This window comes from Rana temporaria, chromosome 6, assembly GCF_905171775.1.
Source record: "Rana temporaria chromosome 6, aRanTem1.1, whole genome shotgun sequence".
NCBI lineage: Eukaryota > Metazoa > Chordata > Amphibia > Anura > Ranidae > Rana > Rana temporaria.
In genome coordinates this window covers 128,725,053-128,750,210 of record NC_053494.1, presented here as the reverse complement: position 1 = coordinate 128,750,210, position 25,158 = coordinate 128,725,053, and the positions used below count along the sequence as shown (strand labels likewise).

The 25,158-nt window shown below is 41.3% G+C and overlaps 1 protein-coding gene across 2 annotated transcripts in view; it reads right to left on the bottom strand.

Moving 5' to 3' along the window:
- LOC120943822 (1-phosphatidylinositol 3-phosphate 5-kinase-like) overlaps positions 1-24,951 on the bottom strand; it is a 136,666-nt gene extending 111,715 nt beyond the window's left edge. The window contains exons 1-3 of one of the 2 annotated variants that reach the window (XM_040357371.1): positions 24,743-24,951; positions 18,981-19,038; positions 3,831-3,974 (exon numbers count right to left, since the gene is read on the bottom strand). In XM_040357371.1, coding sequence (XP_040213305.1) covers positions 3,831-3,974; positions 18,981-19,038; positions 24,743-24,850 — 310 coding nt within the window. In that variant the 5' untranslated portion in view covers positions 24,851-24,951. The remainder of the gene's footprint in view (positions 1-3,830; positions 3,975-18,980; positions 19,039-24,742) is intronic. The other variant, XM_040357372.1, reaches the window with a different exon arrangement.
- Positions 24,952-25,158: the final 207 nt, after the last annotated feature.

Genomic DNA, 25,158 nt, shown 5'->3' with positions numbered 1-25,158 from the left:
GGACAGCACAGGAAAAAGTAAAATAGTGTGAAATAAATATAGCAAACCATTTTAACTCCTGGGAGTCAGTCTAAAGAATATATTTTTCCCTTCACTGGCAGGATACAGTCTGCAGGAAATTAAAGGTTGGGCACCAGGCATGTATAGTCTGAGATGACAAATAAAAGTTACAATGTTGCTCTTGCAAAAGAGCTAAAAAACAAAACAAAAAAAAAACAACATTAATGCTTTTGATTAATTTGTCACAGCTCTGAAAAGCTTGCACATTGGGTTGTAGCATCAAATTATGTAAAAAAAATAAAAACTTCCCTATATAAATATCTAAAATTAGTATGGGAATATATTTTTTTTCTCAATCAATTACACTTACCAAGGTGTCTAGCTGTCCCCCCGTCGGCTCTAACACTGAGGAACCAAGCGATCAAACACAGACGATCACTCGGTTCTCACAGCTCCCTGAGCAAAGAGATGGCGACTGCCTCACTGGAGCACTGGGCTGTGGAGGAGGTGGGAGCAGCAGACTCTGGCTGTCAGCGGCTCACTTAGAGGCTTACAGGCCTGGACTGACTGACATCAGCCGACAGCGGGCTTCCAAATGAACTGTGAACTACAGGAGAAGTACAGCCAAACAAGCTTTAGCTGTACTTCTCCTTTAATAAAAGGTGGGTTAGGGGTGCAACAATCTAAATAATGTTAAATAAGGTGGGTTGCATTCCACCAAATCACTAGCTGTCTATACATTTTTCTATTGGAATTTTGGTTTACCTGTACATTTCTTATAATCGGAGTACATCACAGGACAAACAGACATTCTTAGGCCACATGTTATAGTCCGCTACATTCAGGTGATTGGACACCATCAAAAAACTAGTTAGGGCCAGCTCCAGGACACACCATATAGCCCTGTCCGCTTCATGAAACTCCATTTTTTTTTTAGCAAGCAGTAAGGATTGATGAAGACACGGGTCAAAATTCCTAGATTTGTACAGTTCAGGACACAGGACTTGTATTCTTAGACCATGGGACTTACCCAAGCAATATACTTGAGCAACAACATAGCAAAACAGAACTGCCAACAGGTCCTCAAATAAATAAATAATAAAAAAAAAAAAACACACGTTAGGAAACCTATGCAAAAAAATCTCAGACAGCTTAAAGGACCCCCCCTGCAGCCATAAATTATGTCATCTGAGGTCTGAATAACATGCTTTCTGCAGACGGCCAGAAAGCATGCTATTTGACCATTTTTTCCCCAAGAACTTTTGTGCCTGTGATCTGCCATTACTAAGTAAGGGTATCCCCAGTGGGGTACTGCCCGTTATGGAGTGAAAAGGAATGAAAAGGGTTCCTAGTCAGCAAACCCTGGAAGGAATCTTCAGGGTCTGGAAATCATAGAAATAGAGCATAACCCACTCCGAGGCCAACTACACACATTGTACCACATGCAAAGGTGAGCGACTAACAGAGGATCCAGTGCCTGAAGCAAACATTACAGGCTAGCCCTACACAGTAGGGGGCAAGTACAGTTGCTTAACCACTTAAGAACCGCCTCCTGCACATATATACATCGGCAGAATGGCACGGCTGGGCACAAGCACGTACAGGTACGTCCTCTTTAAGTGCCCAGCCGTGGGTCACGGGCGCTCGCCTGAGACCCAGTCTGAAGCTCCGTGACCGCGGGATCCGATCGCCGCTGGAGTCCCGTGATCGGTCCCCGGAGCTGAAGAACGGGGAGAGCTGTGTGTAAACACAGCTTCCCCGTTCTTCACTGTGGCGCCGTCATTGATTGTGTGTTCTCTTATAGGGAAACACAATCAATGACATCACACCTACAGCCACACCCCCCTACAGTTAGAAACACAAATGAGGTCACACTTAACCCCTTCAGCGCCCCCTTGTGGTTACTCCCAAACTGCAATTGTCATTTTAATGCATTTTTTGCTGTGAAAATGTCAGTGGTCCCAAAAATGTGTCAAAATTGTCCGAAGTGTCCACCATAATGTCGCAGTCACTAAAAAAAAGAAAAAAACGCTGATCGCCGCCATTAGTAGTAAAAAAAAAAAATAATAAAAATGCAATAAAACTATCCCCTATTTTGTAAACGCTATAAATTTTGCGCAAACCAAATCGATAATTGCTTATTGCGATTTTTTTTACCTAAAATGGGTATAAGAAAACATATCGGCCTAAACTGAGGAAATTTTTTTTTTTATATATATATTTTTCAAAATTGTCGCTCTATTTTTGTTTATAGTGCAAAAAATAAAAACCGCAGAGGGGATCAAACACCACCAAAATAAAGCTCTATTTGTGGGAAAAAAAAGGACGCCAATTTTGTTTGGGAGCCACGTCGCACGACCGCGCAATTGTCAGTTAAAGTGACGCAGTGCCGAATCGCAAAAAGGGGCCTGGTCTTTTACCTGCATTTTGGTCCGGGTCTTAAGTGGTTAAGGTAGTTGCATATTACCCATGGTCCAAGAATACAATATACATTACTCCATATGCCTAGCCTGCATCACTTACAATGTTTTGCATTGATCATTGTGTGTGCCCCTGTGCCCTTCTGCTTGCCATAGAGATCGGGTACCACTAGTCTACACTTTATTATTAAATTTGACATACCGTAAGCAAAAAGACCATAAGCAGAGCATTGCTAAGATATGGAAGTAGTCTTGATTTACTAATCATATTTCTCATTGAGATCTCTCTCGAAAATATATTATATATATATAAAATAGATAGATAAAATGGATCGATAGAGAGAATATACACACATACATTATATATATATACATATATACACACACACACACACACACACCCATATATATATATATATACACATACACACACACACACGTGGGGCTTTCAGTTGAAGTGTGTAGCGATGCCAAAATGAGCATTAATAGCAAGACCCGCCGAATTGCTTTTACTGCTCGGCAACCTATTACAGAGATGGCTCTTACCCTTCAAAATGTCTGTTACTGTGGTCTGACCACACGGTTTTTACCCTAGGCACTGCTTAAAGGATCACCAAGTTAAACCCATATTCAGGGTTTAACATGTTACAGATGTGGCAGCCCCTGCAGGCAGCCCCCCAATCTCACATTGTGACTGCAAGCAGGGAATCTTCACCCCCCACACAAGTTAAAAAAAAAAAAAAAAACACAGCCTTGAGGGGCTAAATCTACCTGGCCACGTCAATGTTGAGCACTCTAGGTAGTTCATTAATGCTTCCCGTATGTGTGTAACTGCCTGCTTGTACAAGGTACAAGCAGGCAGTTTACACCAAGATACTGCAAGAACCTTGCATTGCCCCTGTGATCTGCTGATCGATGGTGATGCAATGGTTTACAGGCTCCCATTAAAAAATATTTTATAATATATATCATATAATATATTAAAAACACACACACACACACACACACACACACACACACACACACACACACACACACACACACACACACACACACACACACACACACACACACACACACACACACACACACACACACACACACACACACACACACATATATATATATATATATATATATATATATATATATATATATATATATATATATATATATACTGCACATTTTACCAGCATAAAAAGATGTACATTTATTTTTATTACAAAGGTGAATTTATCCTTTTAGCCAACTCCGGTCCCCTTTAACATTTAAACCAACCAATATTTGCTCTGTTGACATCAGCTCAGCAACAGCTATGTTTGGAATGATTGCTATTGAAACAGCAGTTTGTGTTAATATTTTCAATAGTGTTGTCTATTATTAATGAATAGCAAATTGGAGTAGAAATACCTTCACTGCTGCTAGCAGTGTCCATTTCTGCTGAATTGAAAGTAGCAGTTAACATCTGATCAGTCACAATCTCAGGGGGGCTTGGTATCTGCAGGTGAGTAGAACCAGTTGAGCTTTGGGACAAAGGGGTCATAAACCGATCCTCTGGAAAAAAATAATAAAAAAAACAGGGCATAAAAATTAAAACGTTTCTTAAAGAAAGCATAAAGCATATTTCAATGTATATTCTCTCCCATGCACAATACATATATAAAAAAAAAAAAATAGATTACACACTGCATAATTTAAGACAGGCACACTTTTCTCCTTATGTCATAGCAGAAGAGAGTATAGTTATATAAAGTTTGCCAACAAAAATATATGTAATAAGTTAATATGTAAACTTTTATAAACTGTAAACTAAATATACACTATGTAAATCCTGGTACAGAGGGGGTATATATCTTCACATATTTAGTATAACAAAGCAATGATATAACATTTAAAAGTAGCCGGTTCATTTTAAGGCGTTTACTGTAATCATACAAAATAAATCGCAAAAAACATTAAATTTAATCTCGGTACAAAAAGACAGAAAGTTCTTTCAGAATATTGGTAGCCTAGTAACTAGCTTTTCTTTCTGGCCATTTTACAATACATAGTCAGGTTACAGTGGGGATGGACTAAAGGAATAAAGATTAGTTCTACAATACAATGCATACACAGTGAAAGGATCAGATCATTAATGTTTTGCCTCCAAGAGTGGTTTCAAAAGGTTTATAAAAAACTCTAGCAGTAAAAATGTCACAGAATTTTATTCGCAATCAGGCTGATCATCAATTAAAAAATTAAAATATTCTTTCTTGTGAATCTACATTAAAAACAACCTCCCTGTATTTTGGTTGGGTAGTTTCCCCACTACACACCCTGCTGACAAAAGCAAATCATACAAATGGAAGATTAGCAATAAAAACCTGTCATAATAAAATGCATTTTTATAGTAGAGTAGGAAAGAACTACAACCACTGTGTCATCCTGTCAGAGAGATTTTCTTCTTTACAGTTCCTGAAGACACAGCAAGAAGTGAAGAGATTCTTTCTACTGGGGCATGGGGCACAGACCACAGTACAAAGTCTGAAAAAAAGGCTTGGCTGGATTTCTCTGGTAACTTCTCTGACAGTAGCCCCTGTAGCAATATCTAGAGGAACTCTGGCTGAGAAGAATTGAAAGAAGTTCCTGGAGCAATACGCACTTTTTTCCTTTAAAAGACAAGTTCAGGATTTAAAAAAAAAAAACATTTATACCTCGCCTAGGTGGATGCAGCATCGATCCCCCGCAGGCTTTGTCGTGAGAACTGAGTGATCAAACACTGCTGATCTTTTAGTTCTCCCCCTCCGCAGAGAGCAAGGGACTGTCAGACAGAGGCTCTATGATCTCCTTTTCATCGCTCACTGGAGAGCTGGGCTGCAGAGGGGGCCGCGAGGGGCTGGTTCAGGCTCTCGGTGTATTGATGAGAGGCCAAACCAGCTGCTGGTCCAGGCTTCTGGGCGGATACAGACTATATGGTCAGGATCTTTTCAGAGTCTGGACTGGCTCTGTGACATCAGCCTACTGTGGGCTGTCGGCTGAAAACCGTTCACAGGAGTATGGAAAGAACTGCGCTCCTGTGATCCATAGGAGGCATATGGTCAAAATACTTCTCCTTTGAAGATAATTAACCAATGGCACCAATAGGCATTCTTCCCACTAACCACCAACATAAAGGAGCATTCTTCCCAATGGTAACCAGTGTAATGGGGCCCTTCTCTCACTGACCATCAATGTAGAGCAGGGATAAGCAATTAGCGGACCTCCAGATGTTGCCAAACTACAAGTCCCATGAGGCATAGCGAGACTCTGAAAGCATCAAGCATGACACCCAGAGGCAGAGGCATGATGGGACTTGTAGTTTGGCAACAGCTGGAGGTCCGCTAATTGCTTATCCCTGATGTAGAGGGTCCCTCTTCTGCCACCGACTACCAAAAGAAGCGTTTCTCCACGGACCATCAAGGTAACGTACAGGGACACTTTTCCACTGTCCATAAATATAAGGAGGCATTTCTGCATTGGCCATCAAGAGCATACAAATTTTGACAGTTTTTTTTTTTTTTTCTGGTCACTCCTACTGTTTATTTTAATAATACTGAAATATAAACGTCATATACAGTATAGTGGATGTTAACGTCAAGTACACCACATTCCTTATTCTTTCTTATATATCCGAACTTGCCGTTCTCCCTAAAGAATTGAAAGCTGTAAATAAATTAATTGTGAAACCTGTTATTTCAAGGGATTCTCCCTGTTAAAAATTTAAGAAATGCTGTCTTAGAGGATAGCGATTCTTGCCTCACTTTTTTTTCAGTGTTGCAGGGTATCATATTACTCATTTGCATACATTAGTACATGCGTTAAATAAAGGGGGACCCCCACGCTGTTTTTTGTCAAAAATCACTGGTTGCCAAGGAGTGGGCTGGGAGGTCAGCCACTGCGTCCTTCACAGCGGATGACTCAGCAGCTGTCAGCAGGTTCCCCACGGACCGCTGAATGTAAAAAATTATGACAAAACAAAAAAAACAGCGCGTCTCCAACCCAGCCGCATTCGCTATTTAAACGCAAAACTCTTAAAGAATTTAACACTTGCACAATTGTTCCAGCATGCAGTATTTTACCGCATTTTAGGAGTTGTTTTTTAACTCTTAGTGAATTGACCCGAACGTTACCATTACTCTATTCAGCAACTTTTGTCTTTATAACTCCTAAAAAGCTAAATAGTATAATAAAGTAAAAACAAGCAATAAAGCAGTGGCATCTTCATCTTTGTCAAGATGGCCATCCACTCTAAGGCTGCAATCACACTACAGCGTTTTGAATCACGGGCAGATCTGCCCCTTAATTTGACAGCGCTGATGTGTGAATGACTAAAGAACGCGAAGCTTGCATTTGAGATGCCATTCATTTGAATGACACCTCAAATCATGTTGGGGTCGGACGCGATTGTCACACGATAAAACATGTTGCAATCGCGGGACGCATTTCACCCAAAATTAGTTCCTGAACAATTTTTCTGCGCCATGCATCCCGCGATGCGGGTTGCAGAACATTGTATTGCACTACAATCATGGCATACCTGCACCGCAATTTGAGGCGTCATTCAAATGAATGGCATCTCAAATGCAAGTTTTGCATTTTGTCATTCACACATCGCTGGCAGATTGGCAGTAGATCTGCCCGCGATTCAAAATGCTGTAGTGTGAATGCAGCCCAAGTCCCTGCTCACACTTTGCTGGTCTGAAATGGCACTGCAAACGCAGTCAGCAGACTCACGTTTTACAGTGTGACAAATGCACTTAAAAGAAAGTGCAGAACTCCGTGCCCAAAAAGATGCAGGAGTTTTTGACGCGTTAGTCGCGCGTAAAGAACCCGTGGAAACCTGCACAAATGTTTTTTTTTTATAAAAAGCCAGCATGTTCACGTGATGCAAAGTGTGAATGAGGCCTAAAGTTGATGAGAACAAATCCACCAACACTTCTTATTTGAAATTACTGACAAGTTATCTTTGATTTGAAAGTACCGACTAAGTACCGACTCTAAAATTTTGAGAATTAGAAACATTTACATATACATTTACATATACTGTATAGGACTTATGTCTGATCTGATGATGGTCATCAATGTGCCTGGTATATTTGTTTGGCTGAATGCGAAATATCACATCGCTATTTAATTAATGCTTTGTTTTCACACAGCTGGAAGGTTTCTTTATTACGGCTTAAGAGTGGGCGAAATCAGACTCAAGTTGATAAGGGAGAGAATTCTTGATGTGTAAGATAACAAAAAGATTATTTGCCATAACGATGTATTCAAATTAAAATCTAAAAGGCTATAAAAAGATGTGCATTAAAGTAGAATTTCAGCTGTACTATGGCTCTACATCATGGGTCTTCAAACTACGGCCCTCCAGTTGTTCAGGAACTACAATTCCCATCATGCCTAGTCATGTCTGTGAATGGCACTGTGGTACAATGCCTCATGGGATGTGTAGTTCTACAACAGCTGGAGGGCCGTAATTTGAGGATCCCTGCTCTACATAGTTGGCTTGGGACAAGCTGGTCCATCCAAACGATTTCTTAAGATATCTATACCGCTGTTGCGTGTGCTGCATTGGAGTATTCGCTACATACAATACACGCCTCCATGTTCGGCAGCAGAATGATGGACTTCCCGCCTGCTGCCCAAACTGAATCAAGTCGGCCCGAATGAGTTTCTGCCATTCAGGAAAGGCTTTGTCATTGAATACAAGGCCTCCTCTGACTGGCTGAGGTGGAAGACGAGACGCCAGCCAATCAGAGGAAGTCTTGTATTCATTGATAAAAAATACAACGTTACGAGTGAGTGAGTGAGTGAAAAACTTATATAGCGCAACACATGCAAACTGAATCGCCTCTGGGCGCTGTATCCATTCCCTGGGTAAAACCCTTTACCCTCAGAAGAGATGGATTTTAATCTTTCTCCTGAAGGCCAAGTGGTCCAACTCCAATTGGATGGTGGTTGGTAGCGCGTTCCACAGCCGAGGTCCCTGGACTACAAATCTTCGATCTCCTTTGAACTTGTATCTGGCTTTGGGCATCTGAATTAGGTTTTGATTGGTGGATCGCAGAATGCGATTGGGGTTGTGGGCTTTTATTTTTTCGCATAGATATTGGGGGGCGTGTCCTTGAATACACTTATGCATTAGGCAGAGTGCCTTGAAAGTGATTCTGTATTTTACGGGCAACCAATGAAGGGATCTCAGTGAAGGTGAGATTGATTCCCATGGTTTTTTGCCGGTCACTAATCGAGCGGCCGTATTTTGAACGACTTGCAGACGAGTGATTTGGTATTTGGGGAGTCCGAGATAGAGGGCATTTGCATAGTCAAGTCTGGAATTGATGATAGTTCCTACCACGACTGCAATGTCCTCTTTCGGGATAAAGGGGGTGAGTCTGCGTAGTAGGCGCAGCAGATGGTGTGATCCGCTGACTACTGACCCTATTTGTGCATCCATTGTCATGTTGGTGTCGAAAATGACTCCGAGACTTTTGACTTTGGTGCTAGGGGTGATCGTTTTACCCAGAATGGGCGGGGGTGTCCATGTCGTCGCGGGGTGATTTTTCCGGTTGGCGTGAAACAGGAGAAGTTCTGTTTTCGAACCGTTGAGTTTAAGATAACTGTTTGTCATCCAGTTATCTATCAAAGTAAGGCATTTCTCTAGTCCGAGATAATGATTCTTTTTATTGCAGATGCGGAAATACAGTTGTGTGTCATCTGCATAGGAGTGGTAAAGTAACTTCTGGTTACTGATGATTTCAAAGAGAGGGCGAAGATGGATATTGAACAGAACAGGCGACAAAGGGGATCCCTGAGGGACTCCGCATGACACTGTGCGTTTTTCAGAAGTGAAAGACCCCAGTTTCACTATTTGTGATCGGTTTTCCAAGACGGAGGAGAACCTGGGTAAATCACCTTCCGCGACTCCGGCTACTTCAGCTAGCCGAGTCAGTAGTAGTCCATGGTCTACAGTGTCAAAAGCCGCGCTTAGGTCCAACAATACCAGGAGACAAGATTCTCCTTCGTCTGCGGCCTCTAGAGCGTCATCCCATATTTTGAGCAGTGCAGTTTCTGTTCCGTGACCCAGACGGAAACCTGATTGAAACGGATCGAGTAATTTATGTTGCAGCTGTTGTACAACTTCTTTCTCCATTACCTTGTAGAAGACATTTAGGCCTGTTATGGGTCTACTGTTTGGATCTTTGGGGTCGAGGGTAGTTTTTTTTTAGAATTGGTTTTATTGTACCTTGTTTCAGCAAGGTGGGCACCATGCCCTCCTTGAATGATTGATTTATGAGCTGCGTGATAGCTGGTGCCAATATATCGGCACATTCTTTCAGCAGTTTAGTGGGGATGATGTCATTGGGTGCTGTGCTGTTTCGCAGAGTCCCGATTATGTTTTTAGTGGCATCGATGGAAACGGGTTTTAGAGTGAGTTTTGATGATTGCGGCAGATTTATGTGGGTATTAGGTTTGTGATTTGGGGAGGGGTTAGTGACGGTTCTATTTTGCTGAATACTTTCACGGATTTTTTCAATTTTATTAATGAAATAATCTCATAATTCGTTGCAAAATTTTTGTGAATCAGAATTAGGGGCCTCTAAACAAGCAGGATTCATAGTCTGAGCGACTAGCTTGAAGAAGTTTCGGGGGCGGTTTTTGGCATTTGCGATGATGTTGGAAAACATTTTTTTTTTGACCATAAAGATTTATTTGTGGTATTTCTTGGTTATTATCTTATAAATGGTGTGGTTTTCCTCTGAAGAGCTTCTTTTCCACGCAGCTTCCGCTCTTCTACGCTTTTGCTTTAGCAACGACAGCTGGTCATTAAACCAGCTGAAGTTGTTTTTCCGGATGCAAGTTTTGCGTTTTCAACCCTGAATGGTTGAGTCACACTCAGGCCGACTCATTTTAGTTCCGGTAGCAGATGGGACATCACCCATACTGCTGCAGAACACAACACAGCCTGACCCAAACAAATTCTAATTTAAGGCAGCTCTGTATTTAATCATAAATCATTAAAATGTATTGCTTTCATGCAAGCAGTCTCAATACTTGAACTTGACCTGATATCATAATTTTACTTTTCCTGTTTGGCAGTGCTGGAGTGTGAAAGGAAGACTATGGCTACTGCAGAAGGAGCCAATCAGTTCATGTACTGAGAAGGAGCATGTGGATAGAAGGACAGACAGATTACCTTATCACTGTGCTGCTTCTGCTTTTAATGTTTAGCCACAGACTGGGGCAGGTCCAGGACAATCTGGGCTCAGGGGAAGTGGTTAGAATATGGCTGACCATCAGACAAGGGTGTTGTTGGGAGGGGGGGGGGGGACAGACTCAGATTAAAACATTAGCGTGGTTTCACCCTTGCTTGAATGCTATCGGATCAGCAAGAGGACCTTTTTAATTAGTTTTTAAATTAAACCAAGGTCTATGTTGCACACATATACCATATGCAAGCCACATGTTGCATCGAGGATCTCTTGGTTGTGAAGTCCTATTCTGATCAGTTGTATTATCATGGCAGGATCATTCGATATTATTTTGAAATTGAAACATTTTGAGTGGGTTCTCCCTTGCGCGAAATACTTTAACCATTTTTCCACTGTGCACAATGCAATAACATAATTACCCAGCATTCAATGCCATCTAATCAGCAAGAGTACCTTTTTAATTTGTTTTCAATTAAACCAAGGTCTATGTTGCACACATTTGCATATATACCATATGCAAGCCACATGTTGCCTTCAGGATCCCTGTTGTGCAGTCCTATTCTGATCCAAGTACACCAACACAGGGATATGGACATTAAAAAAAAAAAAAAAAAAATGTATAAAAATGACAGACTCCGAGATGTATTTTGGGGATATTAAGATCATTAAGTATTTTAAAGCAAGCAAGCTTATATGAGATTTTAGTGATTGTACAATGGTATTTGCAACTGCAGATTTTTGGGCTGTTGTAGCCCAAGTCTACATTTACACATGACTGCAGGCAGAATCGCCGCAATTCCACACCACAATTTCAAATGACTGCAAAAAGCAGGATGTGTTTGCGATGCCATTACTTCTAATAGCACCCCAATCGCGCTGAAAATCGCTGTCACTCAAAAGAAGCCAAGTTTCCTTTTTTGACATAAGCGGCAAAGGCGTGGCAGGATTGGGGTGCCATTAGAAGTAATGACATCGCAAACGTGTCCTGCATTTTGCAGCCATTGGAAATCACAGGGTAGAATCGCTAAGATTCCGCCCACGATCGTGTGTGCATGCAGACGGAAGGTCAAAATATTTTTTTTCACTTTCTAAGACATTCTTGTCACTCAATTTAAACACAATGTTGCTTCTATAGACATGTGTTCCCTGGTTCAGGTAGAGACATTTGTGTAACCTACTTTGCTTGAGCCATCACAGAAAAGCAAGTCTCATTAGTGGATATAGTTGACCTATCGATTTATTGCAAGTTCCCAGTGCTTTTAACTACATTAAAGCGTTTCTGAACACTGTGCATTGTATTCAACATGAATGTTTCCTTTTCACAATGGAATGATGCATTTAACCAAGATAATACCTGACCGTCACGGCAGGCTATATTTTACAGGTTACATAGGATATGTCACGGATTTACAGTGTTTAGAACACAGTGCTTTTCTGTAAAACCCTGCTGAGTCAGTAACTGATTTAAGCAATTTTTTTTTAACAAAATAAGCATTGTTCCAATTCTCACACCTAAATTCTATCATTACACCTGCAGATACTATTCCAACTTGTGATTTTGATTTCAATGGGCAACAAAAAAATACTAGGATAAAGATTAAAAAAGGGACTCCAAAAGCACTAAACATGGAAAATTTGCACCAATCCCCTCCTTGCTTAAAACAGTGTACCAATTAAAATGTAATGCAGGAATTTATTTATTATTGAATTTGGAAAGTATCAGAATCTGTCAGGTTTTTACTGCTGTCTGGGTTCCTTTTGGGAAGATTGTCTCCATACTTATTGTGGCCATAGCCACTGTCAACAAGACAGAGTGGAGAGATCTCCTCAGGAAACAGGCAACACGACCGGTTTTCGCGATGAGAAAACTGCCATTTTTTAGATTGGTCAGGAAAACCGGTCGTGTCTATGCTCCATAGCAGTTTTCTTGACGAGAAAACTGCCAGCATAAAAATTAGAACCTGCTCTATTCTTTCCCGTCAGTCTTTCTAGTCACAAAAATTGCTTGTGTGTATTCTTTTCCGAGGGGGGGAAAAACATGCATGCTGAGAATCAAGTATGAGGGGGAGCGCTTGTAATGGAGATAGCACATTGGTAATGCTGTAACAGACTGAAAAGCACGAAGACTGAAAAGCGTGAATCGTCTCTCAAACATTTACTAACATGAGGATCAGCAAAAGCAGCCCAAAGGGTGGCGCCATTTGAATGGAACTTCCCCTTTATAGTGCCGTTGTACGTGTTAGACGTCACTGCGCTTTGGTCAAGCGTTTTTTTTTTTTTTTGACTGAACGTGTGTATGCAAGGCAGGCTTGAGAGGAATCACGTCAGGAAAAAAGACGGGTTTTGGCATGTCAGGAAAACCGGTCGTGTGTACAGGGCATAAAAGCTACTCTATTCTATTGCTGTCCGTGTTCAAGAGATTTCCTCCCATTTCCTGCATCAGTGACCACTGTCACCAGAAAATGCCTCAACATCACTTCCCCAAAAAGGTTTGAGCTGGAATTCCACTTTAACCATGTTTGAGAATATGACAGTTGTTTTAGACAAATACTACTTACTGTAGCAAAAGTTGAAAAATGGAGGAAAAGTAATAAATATTTCTAAAATGTCTGCCGTAGCACCATGAAATGTACTTTTAATTGGTACCACACATAATAATGTTATGCCCAGGCTTTAATATGTTAATAGTAGGGAGCTTGTGCTACTGTTCTCTTACTGCCCATTTACTTAACGATCCTGCTTACCACAATATCACAGAAAAAAAATTATATTGTTTTGGCATCTAAAAGATAAATAAAATAATTTATCAATTGGCTAAGAAGTTTGCAGCACTAGTTTGACATGACAGGAGTGTATGGTGACCAGGGAGATGCTCTGCAAGAATATAGTTGTGGGTGAGGAGTCTAACTTTTTTTCTTCCAGTTACTTATGTACAGACTGGCACATTAACATGCAAAACAGATGGGATGCTAGAGTGATTGCAGGCCATGGTGCCTCCCCTAAGGTCTGCCCTATTTGTGCCTGCACTGTGTAGCTTTGACAGCTGTAACAGGGAGGTACGGAAGGCAGCAGAAGGGATGATGAAGTATCTGCAGGCTGTGATCTTTAGAATAAGATCAAGGGTTTGGTGAGCAAGTGTTAACCAAAAACATAAGCATATGACATTGTGCCTAGGTTTCAGTTACAGGAGTATTTAGTAACCAGAGAATTTAGAAGGTATGTCAAATTGTGTGTAATATTGTGGTTTAGCACATCTGTTCAGCCTTTCTACACAAATTACTAGGCTGGCAACCTATTTCCCACTCTGCAGTTAAAGTGGCTGTAACGGCTCAAGTTTTTTTTACCTTAATGCATTCTATGCCCCAGCACCCCCTAAAACTTACCCAAGCCCCATTTCCATCCAGCGATGTGCACAAGAGCCTCGGCTCTCCTGGGTCTCTCCCTCCTCATTGGCTGACATTGCAGTGATAACCATTGGTTCCCATTATTGTCAATCACAGCCAGTGAGCCAATGAGAAGAGAGCAGGGGTGGAGCCAAGCCATGCTCCATGAGTGAATAGAAGCTGCTTGCTATGGGGGCACTATGAACAAGGGAGTGGGCAGGAGCGCCAGCAGGGGACCCAAGGAGAAGGATCAGGGCTGTTGCACAGAGCAGGCAAGAATGACATATTTGTTTAACCACTTGCCAACCAGCGCACAGTATAAAAAAAGAAGAGAGGAGCCTCGAAGTGTAGCAATATGGTTACATTTAATGAAGGTACAACATTTAGAAACTTATTGCTACACTTAGGAGGTGCCTCTTTTCTCTTTTATACCCTGTAAAAAAAATGCTTCGATATACAAGTGCTTTGGATTACAAGCATGTTTCTGGAATTAAATTATGCTCGCAAACCAAGGTTTTACTGTATCTTGGATGGAGGATTTCTTTTCACGAGTTTCCTTTTGCAAGTTTGATATCTACACTTGTGTTTGGATGTGTATCAGCTTTATTTTCCCCTCACAGATTTATATTTCATTGGGACTTTATTTTTCATTCTTGCTTTGAAGAATTGAAACATTTGGATAATTTATTTATTGTATTCAATCACTTATATTTCATCATATAATTGCAACCGTTTTTCTTGGTTGGGTAGCCTCTCTCACCATAATTTGAGACCTTGCTTTAGTTTTCTTTTTTTTCACTTCAACATTGAAAAATTTGCTATATTTTTTCACTTAAATAATTGGAATAACTAATACCAAGCCTTAATATTTCAGCGCTGCGCCCTATTTCACCTTATCCAAGATAACACCAGCCTGAAATTTGTGTCGAGGGAGGTTGCTATAGATTAGCAGAGACCTTGACTTATCACAGCAAGTCTCTGCCTTTGCTGTCCTGGCTGTATGCCAAGAATCCACTCCCAGTGCTGAACAGGAAGAGGAAAATCTAACACCATGTGCACTTTCTAAAGAATATATAAAGCTGAAGACAGCAGATATACAAGTAAAAAACTTAGGTAGGGAGATGAGTTTCCACCCTGTGCATCATCTGAGGCTGTTCACTTTTTATTATTATACAGGATGTATATAGCTCAGTTTGCGCAACGCTTCACAACATTAGGGCAGACAGTACAATACAATTTGATACAGAAGGAAATCGGAGGGCTCTGCTCGGTAGAGCTTGCCGTCTAGGAGGGAGGGTCAAGTGATACAAAAAGGGTAAAAACTGTGGGGGATGAGCTAATAAAGAAAAAAAAAAAAAAAGGTGGAGGCAGGGTAAGCTTCTCCGAAAAGAAAAGTTTTTAGGGATCGCTTAAAAGTAGATAGATTTGCAGATAGTCTGACAGATTGGGGTAGGGTATTCCAGAGGATGGGAGAGGCTCAGGAGAAGTCCTGGTGGCAAATAGGGGATGAGGGAGATAGAGAGCAGGAGTTGTGGATGGCTTTGTAACTTGTTGTTAGTACTTTGAATTTAATTTGTTGGGTGAGTGGCAGCCAATGGAGGGATTGACAAAGAGGGGTAGCAGATGCTGAGTGACACTGAAGGTGTGTTGGGATAGGTTGGATGAGAGCCACCGAAGAACATCATGGAGACCTAGGGAGTAAAGTTTTTTGAGGAGTGGAGAGTGCTCAAAACCGTATCAAAGGCAGACAAAAGGTACAGAAGTAGGAGTACAGAATAGTGTCCGTTGGTTTTTGCAGTTAGCAAGTAATTTGTGAGTTTTAGCACAACAGTTTCTGTGGAGTGTTGAGGGCGAAATCCAGACTGAAGGCGATCAAGAGGGTTATTCTTCATGGGAGGTGGTCACTCAGTCGGTTGTAGACCAGGCATTAAAGGAGTTTAGAGGAAAAGGGGAGCAAGGAGATAGGGCGTAGTCTGTTAAGATTGGTAGGGTCCAAGGATGGCTTTTTAAAGTATGGGGGTAACAAGTGCATTTTTTAGAGCATTGGGGAAGATGCCAGAAGAGAGGGAGAAATTGATGATTTGGGTTAGAGAGTGTAGGATAGAGTCAGAGGGTGAATGTAGTATTTGAGAGAGAATAGGATCCAGGGGACAGGTGGGCGTTAGAAAGGAGTTTAGCAACTTAGTCTATAGTAGCAGGTTTGAATAAGGGGCGTGTCAATTGTACATGTGGTGTTAACTGACGGAGATACCTGTAGGGTGGAGAATTCATTACGAATTGTATAAATCTTATTTTTGAAGTGTTTAGCAATCTCCTGGGCAGTGAGTGAGTTCACTTCACTGGGTATAGGAGAGGGTTTACATACACTTTAATTCACAGAAAAGTGAATGGCTAGCACCTTTATGTGAAGTGTTAGGAATCCCTGTGCATGTTTACTACCATTTTCAGCCGTTGGAAGTGTTCATTTCTACCTAAACCAATATAGAGTTTCTTACCTAAATGTCTCAAGAAATACTCATGAAAACACACACTGCTTGCAAGAATGAGACTGTACATGGCACTTTTCCCACTAATAGTGAATTTTATTATTTGCAAATAGGTAACCCTGCCCCACCTAAGTATGCAAAGAGGAAAATTTTAATCTAACTAGCAAAATATTCCACAGCACAGAAAACGCGAGCAGTGCAATGATCACATAAGCAGTGTGTTCCTTGTCCTCAGCTTCCTGATAATTGTCATAATTTTTTCATTTTTCTCAGCTGCAGAATCTTCTGAAGTGGCACTGAATGCAATTGTGTTACTAAAAAAAGGAAGGAGGGCATCCAAGGCTGGCCATAAAGATTCAAAGTGTGGGCAGGCTGATCAATCAACTTGGGTACAACCAGTCTGCCGGATTTTACTTGCGATCATTGGTAGCGGCTGCTAAAGCCGCTAGCATTAATCACTGTCTTCTCCAAGCGGGGATAGCTTTCCCTGCTAGGAGAATACAATGTCTCGGCAGGAGGGATTCCCCTGTCAGCACCAGTTAACAGTGTGTTGATGGGTGAATGGTGTGAATTTCTTTCCTGCGACCTGTGGTTGCAGAAAAAAAATCTGCACAGTCTATGGCCTGGTAGTTTTCAGTCAAAACACCTTCCATTGGGGAAAATATTAACACCTGCAAAAATGCATTAATGATGCACTGCACAAATGCAAAGGAGTAGATGTAGCCTTAAAGGGTAGGTTAACCTTTAAAAAAATAAAAAAAGAAGAAGAAGATAGATAGACTCCAGTTATCCTGCCCACCCCTCTGGAACCTACTACACATAGCTACCTTGCTGCCAATTAGTCAGAACATTAAACACTAATACACAGCCTCAGATCCATTATAAAACATGGCAATGCAAGCGCTCAATGATCAGCACAGCCATGACACGAGAGGCGCCAAGACTGCCCGAAGATACACGAGTGTACTGCGCTCGGTATATGCCGGCACAGTATTCAAACTCGGCGCGGTAAAGCGGGTATCGGCGTATACCGCGCACCCACGATTTTGCCCTGATTTTAAGGGCAAAATAGTGCGCGGTATACGCCGATAAATACGGTATATATTTACACTGGTCCAGCTTGAACCAATAAAGCCAAGTATAAAATATCTATACCTGGAATTCTTCTTTAACCACTTAAGGACCGCCTCCTGCACATATACGTCGGCAGAACGGCACGGCTGGGCACAAGCACGTACAGGTACGTCCGCTTTAAGTGCCCAGCCGTGGGTCGCAGGCGCGCTCCCGCGACCCGGTCAGAAGCTCCGTGACCGCGGGACCCGATCGACGCTGGAGTCCCGCGATCGGTCCCCAGAGCTGAAGAACGGGGGGAGCTGTGTGTTAACATAGCTTTCCTGTTCTTCACTGTGGCGCTGTCATTGATCGTGTGTTCCTTTATATAGGAACCACAATCAATGACGCTCAACTACAGCCACACCCCCCTACAGTTAGAAACACAGATTAGGTCATACATAACCCCTTCAGTGCCCCCTTGTGGTTAACTCCCAAACTGTAATTGTCCATTTTCACAGTAAACAATGCATTTTAAATGTATTTTATGCTGTGAAAATGACAATGGTCCCAAAAATGTGTCAAAATTGTCCGAAGTGTCTGCCATAATGTCACAGTCACGAAAAAAAAAAAAAAAAAAAAAATCGATGATCGCCGCCATTAGTAGTTACAAAAAATAATTATTAAAAATGCAATAAAAACTATCCCCTATTTTGTAAACCCCTATATATTTTGGGCAAAACCAAACCGATAAACGCTTATTGTGATTTTTTTTTTTACCAAAATAGTAGAAGAATACGTATCGGCCTAAACTACTCACGCTTATAGCGCAAAAAATAAAAACGCAGAGGTGATCAAATACCACCAAAAGAAATCTCTATTTGTGGGGGGGAAAAAGGAGGGCCAATTTTGTTTGGGAGCCACGTCCCACGACCGCGCAATTGTCAGTTAAAGCGGCGCAGTGCCGAATCTCAAAAACTGGCCGGGTCCTTTAGCTGCCTAAAGGTCCAGGTCTTAAAGTGGTTAAAGCGGACCATAATCTGAACAAATTTCGCTCAAAGGGTGTCAGTGTCCATTTGCTTCTCACCCAACATCCCCCACTTAAAAAAACAAAGGAGCCAGCAGAGAATTGGTTAGATTAACATTGTGAACATACCTGATTGAATACAGCCACTGCTCGAGTAATATGAATCTGGGGGGGGGGGGCACAGAAGGAGATTGGTCCATCTGTGCTGTATAGTAAATGCCCAGCCCAACAAAAAAAACTGCTCCCATAAAAGATCTCCAGCTTTGACAGGAGATTAAAAAAAAAAATGCAAGATAACTGTTTTTTTAATCAGAAACTTATTTTCACTTCCCCGCTACATAAGGTAGTTGAACACTTTGTCGGAAAAAAATGCAGATTTGACAAACCTTTATCTCCATTTTGGGCAGAGAAGGAATTTCGTGGTGAAGCATCCATGCCACTTCCCTAAAAAGCAAAATCGAGAAAAAGGTTACATGTAGCTAACACTCAGCAGATATCAATGTATTGAGTAGACGTTGTACTAAAACACATGAATATATCCTATAATTGACCCAAGCTTCCTAGAGATTGCATGCTACTCATCACACAAAAGAACTGAATTACAGTTTAAAACAAGAGCAGGAAGACAATAATTGGATTTCTTCTGTTTGAGGGCTGGCGTGTCAATACACCTCTTGTAGCCTTTTGTAGCACCGAGTGTGAATAGACGGCTGATTGAACGCCTTCACAAATAACATGGTTCGCTTTTAAAGCTTTATTTGCTGCAATTGAATAATGTTAAAAGATTACACAATTATAAATGCATCGGTGACCCCTATTTTTACATAATTATTCTTCAAAAAAATAAAAATAAATTCTATGGACAGCAATATTAGTGTTTACATTTACCAGTATTATGAAAGCTTTACCAAGAAGGTGTTTTTCATAGAGCCAACAGTACTTGAAGGGCAACTCACTTTCATGGGGGAAAAAAAAAAAAATTGAAAATCATAATGTAACATGTTAAGAAAAAATACTAGGGTTGTGCCCGATACGAGGATTTGCACAAGTACTTGAATAAATGCTCAGATACCTGAAACGGACATTGTGGTCCAATTTGAATCCATACAAAATTAATAGGCTCAGATCGCAAAGAACAACATGTGATTTGAAAAGGAATGTGGTGCAATTCCTGTCTGAATGGGGACTTAAAGTGATTGTAACTGTTCACCTTGTTAAAGACAACCTATGCCATTTAAAATGTTAAAAGAAAGGCAAAGCATCTTTGAATTGATATAAAAATACATTATAAATACCCTTTTTATAAGTGATCACATTCCCTCTGTTCTTGGTTGCATAAGAGCTGGGGAGAGGATAATCAGTAGCAGACTGAATTTCCCAGTAAATGGCTGTGCAGTGGGGGCATGTCAGGACAAGTCTGATCATTGGGAGGAGAGCACACCGAGTTCCCAGCATAGCTAGAGAACTGACCATGGTTTGCTCTCCTGCTTAGTGTGGTCAGTTTTTAATAGCAAAGCAGAGGGACTGTCAGGAACACCAGGGGATTCACATAAAGGAAGAAATACAACAAGAGCAGGATACTTTCCCCAAACAAGTTGTATCCCTGGCAATGAATAGATATTGCCATTTCTATAGCAGGAAGCAGGATGTTCAACGTGGTGTGACTAAAAGCAATAAATTGTGTGGTAGGTAAAACAGTATGCATTGCAACTATAGGTTTCGTTTTGACTAGAGTTCAGTTTTAAGTCAAACAAAGCCAGAAGAGGAATGGGAGTCTCTACTGCATTTTTTTTTGCCAGCAACAAATTCCTACCCTAAAGTGGAACTCCCGCTGATTGGAACCCTCCCCCCCTCTGTTATCACATTTGACACCTTTCAGGGGGAGGGGGGTGCAGATACCGGTCTAAAGACGGGTATTTGCACCCACTTCCGGCCACACAGTCTCGGGCAGACTGCGGGCATGACGTCACCTCCCGTCCCATTCTGGGAACATTCGGCTCCAAGTACACAGCGGGAGCCAATAGGCAGGCGTAGCGCGACTCGCACATGCGCCGTAGGGAACCGGGCAGTGAAGCTGGAGCGCTTCACTTCCTGGTTCCCTCACAGAGGATGGCGGGGGGGCAGCAGAGTGACGAGCGACTGCTGCAGACGGCGCTGGACTCCAGGACAGGTAAGTGTCCTAATATTAAAAGTCAGCAGCTGCAGTATTTGTAGCTGCTGGCTTTTAAGTTTTTTTTTTCAGCGGACATCCACTTTAAAGCAATATGCCGTTTTTGACAAAGTGCTGGCGATTTTCCTTTAATTTACTGCTAGCAACTGAGTGCATGTCTAGACACTGGGCATGACCTCCACGGAATCACTGATTTGCTTTTTTAGATTTAAAAATTACTCCTATAACTTGAAGAATTAGGTTTTACATTTTTTTTTAGTTGGTAAGACCTTGTACACATGTGCTTTAGCTTGTATAAGAACTGTAAAACAGCAAAATGTAAGCTTTCAGCAATCTTTCAGGGCTGTCTGAGCTCCTAAAATGGCACTTAATGATCTCCGTATTCTACAAAAAATAATCCATAAACATCCATTACTTGATGGCCCTGTAGTTTATTTTTCATGAAATAGTTTACTATGTTTTTCTGCCTGCTTGTAACATTCTTCTTGAGCTCCCAACGCAACCCCCCCCCCCCCCCCCCCACACACACACACTTCTCCATGGAAGGGGCAAGTGCACGTTATGTGCACTGTTGTATGTACACTCCAAATCCCATGGTCCATCTCAGGAGTAGGAAAGAGGGCAAGACTACGTTCCTAAAAACAGTCCATGAAAACTATAGTACCCACCCTCGGACAGGAAGACTGATCACAACAGCAATAAAAAAGGAAAACAGAAATGTGGAGGAGACAGAGCAAACGAGGGCACTTTTTACAGTTAGTGATATTAAAAGCAGATTTTCTTTTTTTAAAACATGTCATACTTACCTGCTTCTGTGCAATGGTTTTACAGAGCAGCCCCAATCCTCCGCTTCTCAGGTCCCCCACCGGTGCTCCTCGTCCCTTCCCTCCGCCGAGTGCCCCCATAGCAAGCAGCTTGCTATGGGGGCACCTGAGAAGGCTCGCACCCAAGCTGCTGCTCTGTGTCGACTTAAACACAGAGCTCGTTTCTGCCGCACTCCTGCTCTTTCCTCATTGGCTTACTGGCTGTGATTGACAGTAAATGGAGCCAATGAGTCCCGCTGCTGTCTCAGCCAATGAGGAAGAGACCCGGGAGAGCCGCTGCTTTCATGCACATGGCTGCATCAAGATTGGTCTCAGGTCAGTATTAGATGGGCGCTGCTGTGCACAGAAGTTTTTACCTTTATGCATAGAATCTAAAAAACCTTGGAGCTTTTACAACCACTTTAAAGAATTATTACTTGAATACAAGAATTATGGCACAGGATGAAGGAACATACTTACTTTACAAAAAGAACCCCGTTGGAATTACTCACTTAAAAGCATTGAGCTTCCTGGTATTATTGAGATATTGAGATATTGATTTATACCTTTTCTTAAGGGGGTTCAGTACGGGACGATTCGAAAGTCTTATGTCAAGGAAGGACCTGCGAGGGAGATATCTCTTCCTTTTTTTTGCTCATTGTACATAAAGTGTCAAAACATGTGTAAATATTGGGTGTTTTTGGTCTCAGCCCCTCCAGTCATGGGCAATCTGCACGCACAGCCCCCTCCCCTCCAGGAGGGGGCGTCTGAAATGATTAGTTCCCATCTGGGTGTCTTTGCTCCCTGTCCATGGTGGCATATGTGGCCTTTTTTGCAAATGTCACCTCGGAACACTGTGCGTGTCAGTGCCAGCTCCCTGGTCAGCATATGCTCCCTTTTCAATCATGGCTTCTCTGAAGCTGGAAATTACGTAATTCGCTGCTGGGTCTATGCCCAGGGATCTCGGCGAGGGATATTAGGTCTAGGAGACTTGTTGGTCTCCATGGGACAGCATCTGGTGAACAGCACCTTCTATTCCTTTTTGTTTTCCTGGCAAGTCCATGTCGGTCGGCTGTTTCCTTGGAAGCTTTCAACATACATACTTCTGGGATTTTTTTTGTCTTGGGGAAAACACTACTATGATGGATAATTGGGCTTTTTACCCATCAGGTTGGATATTATTCTTCATTTGATTCTTTAAACAAATTCCATCTACATTTATATTTTTATCAGCCATCCTCAGTCCCCCGCTTGTGTGGACTACTACCTGGAAAAATAGTGGACCACTACCTGGGCTATGCCATAGATACACCTATCTGAGGATCTTTGCAATTTAGGGAGGGTACTATTCAAAGTGTACCATTTAAAAAGGTACCTTTTATATTCACTCATGTCTCCATGAATCTGTGCATTATACCCCCACCATATACTTTGCCTTTTTGCACCCAAAAGGACCTGCTGCGCCTTTTTGCACCCAAAAGGACCTGCTGCTCCTTTGTTGTTCCATCTATCCCTTGGCCACTCTGACTCCAACCAAGAGCACATCTCAAAATGCTGCCTCGACCTAGGAGACATCCAATATACTCAAACCATGTATATTTTTATGCGTTTTCTCATTAACTACATGCAAGTTCAAATACTTATATTTCTTATAAAATTACTTTATTACAATCGTCGTTTGTATATTATTGCACATATTGATTGTCCTATATTTTACAGGGATCCTTCTAAAATGTGATTGATGCTCACCCCCTGAGTAAGACTTCTATCACTGAAACATTGGGGTTCTATGCATTTGCATCAATTGTCAACATTGCACAGTTCATTTATTGCCCTGTCATTTCTTGCCTTTTCATGACCAGCACCTTGTGGCATGCTATGTCGCTTTTAGTTTTTACTAGTGATTTTCAGATCTATGTTGTCACCCTTCTTTCGGTTTTTAAATAAAAGTATTGTAATCTTAGTTTATATTCTTGTTCTAATAAAAAAAAATCCAGGTTTTTGGTGTTTCATGTTTGGTATCGTACAGTCCCAACAATTCCCCTTACTCATCTCCCCTTGCAGGTTATTTTCCTTACTTGAATAAATTTGTATTGTTTTTTCAGTTTTAGTTAAGGAGGAAGCAAAAAGTGCTGTCACTTTAAAAAAAACGCCATAGCAGGCTTTCAATAAACCTGCTAGCAGCTTGTTTAAAGTGTCAGTCAACACTTCCCATATAATCGGTATTTATCATTGCCAAACTGGAGCCTTAAAGACTTTAAAAAAGCTGCTTGAAGCTTGCTGAAAGGCATGTAAATGCTTGATAGCAGCTTGCTGCACACAATGCTGCTGTACAAGACAAAGCCCACATATACAAAAACCTTCCATACAAATAACAGAACTCCCATTTAGGCAGGAAGCAGTTATACTTATTAACATTGCAATATGCAATTTCATAATGGAACACCTTTTCTAAAAAGCCAAGTGCACAGCGTACCCATCCTGCCTTTATATTACAGAAGTATAATACCTGTTCCTACTCCACATATCCCAGTATATGTTGCTCTGGCAGTTTTCCCTTCGCAAAAAAAGAAGGCATTGACAGATCAAGCCAGGAAAATCTGTATAAAACTATACTGAGGATCAGGTTTGCAAACTTTTGCAGAATCATAAATTTAAACACAGAATGACAGACAATGCATAATAAATGATCAGAAAAACACAGACCAAAAAAAAATAAAACACATTTCATTTATAGAATAGATCACCATATAAAATTCAAGACAAATTCTGCTGCACTGCTGTTAGACTGACATCAAAAACACTGTCAGTGGAAAATGCACCTGTCAAAAATCACCCTGAGAAACAGAACCGAGGAGATACCAATGAAACAAAGTACTTTAAATTAAGCATCAGCATTACTGGATGACAAGGCTATCACTTCCTACCAAAGGAAAGCTGCTCCAATATTAAATAACTAGAGGCGGTCAGGAGAAATGTTATGAACTGGCTTTTCTGACAAGCTACCAATGTGCTTCCGGCTATGTAAGGATTTGTAAAAAGTATGTAAGGATTTTGCACCGAAGCAAAAAACAATATATCAATATACAAACACAAAAAGCTAGGAAGCAGGAAAAATAAAAATAGCTGCTAATCCCCATTACAAATTGAGTCATCATAAATTTACACATCTTACCTTACTGTCATCTCCTTGCCTCATTCGGCCAGGACTAGCAGGAACTGATGGCCGTTTGCGTCCCTTTTCTTGCTGAAAAAGATCTTGTAACCTGCAAGAGAAAAACATATGTTTGACTCATCGCCCTTGGACATCTAGTATAGAACAGGTATTAAACAAGTAATTTGAGTAAAGCTGGCCATATACCAGTAGAATTTTGTAAATTTTTGTTTACTGAACACTCATTCGATCTTCTGATGGCTACTGGGGTCAAACTGAGGTTTATTTTGTTGTTTAAATAGTTTTATTATTCTCAATTAATTTAAAATCTAAAGCCCTCAACGTGTCCTTGCCTCAGGACAAGTTCAATATACATTCAGGTTTCTATGGTCTCCTACCTCAATACCAAACTTGGGGATTATATTGACAAATGGTCC